Here is a 4,336-nt window from a genome sequence, read left to right as displayed (position 1 = left end):
CCGTGGTCGACTACGTGGGAGTCCAGCCACATAGCCATTACACTAACGGCTGGTCCCAAGGGCTGGGTGCTCTTTCTTACCTGCCTCCTGGCCCTGTGTGTGTGTGTGTGTGTGTGTGTGTGTGTGCATGTGTGTGGGTATGTGTATGTTTGTGTGTGAGTCTGGTGTGTGTAGGCATGCATCTGTATGTGTTTGGTATGTGTGTTTCCATGTATGCATATGGGTCTCAGGGTGTGTGTGTGTGTTTGGTGTGTGTGCATATGTGAGGGTAAGTGTGTGTCTGGTGTGTGTGCATATGTGAGGGTAAGTGTGTGTCTGTGTGGTTGGTATATGTGGTGAATTCATGTATGTGGGTCTTTGTGTGTGTCTGGCGTGTATGTACATGCATGTGTGTGTTTGATGTGTGTGTGCACTCATGTGTGGATGGGTCTCTGTGTATGTGTGTTTGGTGTGTGCGTGTGCATGTGTGAGAGTGTGTGCATGTATGTGGGTATGTGTGGGTGTTTGGTGCGTGCGTGCATGTCTGTGTGTGCATTTGGTGTGCATGCATGCATGTGTGTGGTGTGTGTGTGTGCATGTGTTTGGGATGTCTCCTGGTGGGAGCCCCAGGCAGACACCCCCATCATGCTGTCGCTCTGGCCCAGCAGGGAGAGGTGAGTTGCCTCTGGGGGCTCTGCTGGGCTTACCGGGCTAGGGTGGCAGGTCCCGGGTGCCCGCCTTCCAGCTCTCCCAGACACCGAGTCCCTGGAGGGTCTGGAGAGGTCCCGCAATGCATACCCCCCTGGGAATCACTGTGACACCTCCACCATGCTGGCTGCTGGGGCTGTTCCCCGTTGCCCCCCTGCCCTGCTCTCCAGGCAGGGGACGGTGGCAGGAGGGTGGCAGGGCAGTCCCATGGCATGCCTGGTGTTGGCAGGTTGATGCCATGACCCTTTGGGGCTGGGGTCTCTCCCCTTTTGGAGACAAGGAGGCTGAGGCCTGGAGAGATTCCCAGGCTGCACGGTTGGTGAGGGCAGAGCTGGGCTCCCAGCCAAGGCCAGCCTCACTCAGCCCAGCCAGGGGCCTCCATGTGGGGGGCAGGCTGCCAGCACAGGGCCTCCATGGGCCCTTCCCCCCAGACCCTCCCTGCACACTTAGACTTGCCCCTCTCTGGCATCACTTCCACAGAGGGGTGGGGCCAGTACCTGGGTCCAGACCCACCCTGTTCGGCCTGCCCAGCACACCCCGGCCTCCCGTGAACTGCCTCGCTGGGTGCACGGGCTGAGCTGTGGCTGGCCGTGGAGGCCCAGGGTGGCCAGACCCCACTTGCCCACACAGGCGAGTGGCCATAGCCTCCTGCTGGCGGTGTCGAGGCAGTAAGAGCAGGCAGAGGTGCCTTCCCGGCCTCAGGTTCCAGACATGGACGGCTCTAACGCGCAGAGGCACCGTCACTGTGGGGGAGGGCTGAGAAAGCGTTTATTTCCACCAGAACCCTCCTCCTAAACACAGGTGTGCTCATCGGGTAAGCCTGAACCGCGGCTCCCCAGCCGGCTGGGCCTCGGGCACACGACAGAAGCTGCCTGCCGTGCTCTCGGCACTTCCTGAGCACGAGCGGCCATCAGGGCCCGTCCACCGCCACTCGGACGTTGCTGTCTCCCACGTGCCTCCTCGCGGCCGCGGCCCACTCAGGCGCTGCGGGACAGGGCAGGAAGGATGGACACGCAGGGTCCCCTGGGGCACCCTCACTACTAAATTCAAGTAGAAAACCAAGTTTGACAGGAAGCCCCGTGAAGCCAGCGTGACCCTGGGGCAGTCAGGCGGTGGCGGTCACGTCAGGAGCCTCTGTGTCCCCGAGGTCTGCAGGTCCCACAGCAAAGCAAGGAAGGGAGGGACGGAGGCCTGCGGTGCAAGAGGGGGCTGCATGACACCCCTGCAGGCGAGGCTGCTGGCCCTCCGTGGCCACCTTGGGCGGGGCTCTGTAACAGCTCCCCGCTTCACACTCTGGGCACTTCTGGTGGCCAGGGAGTGGGGTCCTGGTCTGAGTCATTTCCAGGCATCTGGGGCCAGCCACAGTTCCCGGCTGCGGAAGGTTCTGGCCTCCGGACGTGGGCAGGTGGTGGCCGGCCTCGCGGGACATAAAGCTTTGGCTGCAGGAGTGGAGACGTCTCCATGTGCCTTCCCGCGCTAGCAGAGCTGTGGGCAGGGAATGGAGCCTGTGGCCGCAGGCGCCACCAGGCCCAGGGGTCTGGCCGGCCCAGTGCATTGGGAGCAGAAACAGTTCACCAGGCCTGGGCAGGCTGTCGGGGTGATGCCCTCGGTCTCTTAGCAGGGGAAGGGGGCTTTGAAGAGACCCCCGAAGGCAGGGACATCTGTCGTCATGGGGTGCTACAGGCCCGCAACTTGGGGGGGGCGGTGATGGCTGCTGTACAGCGTGCTTGTCTCAGCTGTCGGCTCTGCCCGGAGCCTGCTGTCCCCACTGGTCAGGGCTGTAGGTGGGCAGACCCTCGGGGGCTCATATGAGGGTCCTGGCCTGGGTGGGCCTGCTACTGCCGCTGCACTTCTGGGCCCAGCTGTTCCTTCAGGCCGGCCACCTGGGGACAGGGCAGGGCTCAGCTGGACATCCAGTCCCGGGTGTGAGGCGTGGAGAGCTCTGTCACCGCAGGGCTGTGGCCACAGTTCACGTCTCCCTGGATGGGGAGCGACAGATGGGTGGCCCCTGACAGCCCGCGAGGGCACAGGCTCCAGAACTCCGTCACCAAGCCCTCCACATGGGCCATGGGAACCCCAGGAAGGTGAGGATGTCGGCGTCGGCACACCCAATGCTCTGCCGCGTGTCCTCGACTACTGTGCCCCCGGGTGCCATTGCCTCTGCGGTGGCTCTGGGGACAGGGGAGGTCCCCATGCTGTAGCCGATGGGCCCCGTCCCAGCAATGGTCCTCACACCCCACCTTGCAGGGCTGAGGCCGGGGTAGAAGGGCCTGTCCCGGAACCCGTTCCCCCTTCCAGTGGGTGTGGGCCGCTGCGGCTCAGCCTCCGGGGGCAGAGTGTGAACAGCGCCGGGACTGGCCAGAGACCGCTGAGGTGAGTGCCCATTGCTGAGGCTGTGGGAGCTGCCCTGGGCTGGGGCCCGGTCCTACCTGCTCCTCCGGCACCTTCGCCTGTGATCAGGGGGTCTGCTCTTGGGATGCTGGGGATTGTGAGGCCTGTAGCCGGGCCCCACACTGTTGGGCTTCCATAGCCAGGCCCAGCAGCTGCTGGGTGTGGGCCTGCTCCAGCTCCACCTGCCGGGCCTGCAGGGAGAGGCCGGCACCTCACAGTCTGCTCCCCGAGGCAGAAGGGCCGCGGGGTACCACCCTGCAAGTCTCCCTTTGCTGGGGACACACTGGCCTTAGCCTCTGGGCCCCTGCTCAGGACTCTGGCTGGGCTAGCCCTGGGCCGCCAGCCTCCAGGGTGGGCCTCAGGTCTGTGGTGGCAGAGGGCGGCATCTGTTCTCCCCTCTGGGGCTGGGGTGTCTGTGGTGGAAGGATTGCCTGAGGCCTCTGGGGACCCTCCTGGGGTGTCAGGTCTGGACCCAGTCATGCCCCCAACCATGGGCCTGGTTCCTGAGGCCCCCCACTGGCTCCTACCACCACAGGGTCTGGCTCTGACGGGGATGACTTGGGAGGCCCCACTGCGCCCGGACCTCACCTCTGCGTCCATCATGTGCAGAAGCAGGCCTGGCTCCTGCTCCGTGTGTGTGCACATGCGTGTACATGCATGCACAGGAGAAGCACACAGGCCCCCCAAGGCTGACCTGCAGCCAACGGTCCTGCCTCAGGGCTCCTCCCACCTCCCGGGGCAGGCGGCTCAGGGTCAGGCCCCAGCAGGGCACGGCCGCCTGTGCACCTCCGTCTCCTGCTCCGCCCACAGAGGCCCCAGAGAAACAGGCGGCTCGTGGGGCCTCCTGGCAGGGGGAGGCCAGGCTCCCTGCAGGGAGCTCGGTGTGTCCCTGGGAAGGGGCACGAGCTGGTGGACAGGGTGGGCACCACCGTGGCGGGACACCAGCCCCACCTGGACCTGCCTGCAGCAGAATGCAGGCAAGGGGAGCCAAGGCCCAGATCCACCTTGTGCTGCAGGGACTCTGTGCCTCCAGGGTGGCCTCCAGGACTTGCACCCTCTGATCTCCTGGTCTGATCCTTGCACCCACAGCGCTGCCTCCCGCAGCTATACCCATCTGCTGAGCGGCACGGGCACAGCCCTGCGGGCTGGGCACACTCGCTAACAGCATCAGCCGGCCGAGGGCACGGGCATCGCTGCCCTGCCCTCCAGCCCCTCAGTCCCTGAGCGGACCCCGCCAAGCCCCCGCTAGCCACCCCCC

At 64.9% G+C, this 4,336-nt stretch overlaps 1 protein-coding gene across 1 annotated transcript in view; it reads right to left on the bottom strand.

The window, feature by feature from the left end:
- Nucleotides 1-1,444: 1,444 nt before the first annotated feature.
- The window catches only part of CROCC2 (ciliary rootlet coiled-coil, rootletin family member 2), a 62,032-nt gene continuing 59,140 nt past the window's right edge, over nucleotides 1,445-4,336 (bottom strand). The window contains 4 exon segments of the mRNA XM_027766995.1: nucleotides 1,445-2,570; nucleotides 2,846-3,041; nucleotides 3,145-3,269; nucleotides 3,773-3,967. Coding sequence (XP_027622796.1) covers nucleotides 2,460-2,570; nucleotides 2,846-3,041; nucleotides 3,145-3,269; nucleotides 3,773-3,967 — 627 coding nt within the window. The 3' untranslated portion in view covers nucleotides 1,445-2,459.

Source organism: Tupaia chinensis, unplaced genomic scaffold, assembly GCF_000334495.1.
Source record: "Tupaia chinensis unplaced genomic scaffold, TupChi_1.0 Scaffold143823_1, whole genome shotgun sequence".
Lineage (NCBI taxonomy): Eukaryota > Metazoa > Chordata > Mammalia > Scandentia > Tupaiidae > Tupaia > Tupaia belangeri.
The sequence above is the reverse complement of the archived record's forward strand: the minus strand, read 5'-3'. Positions and strand labels throughout refer to the sequence as shown.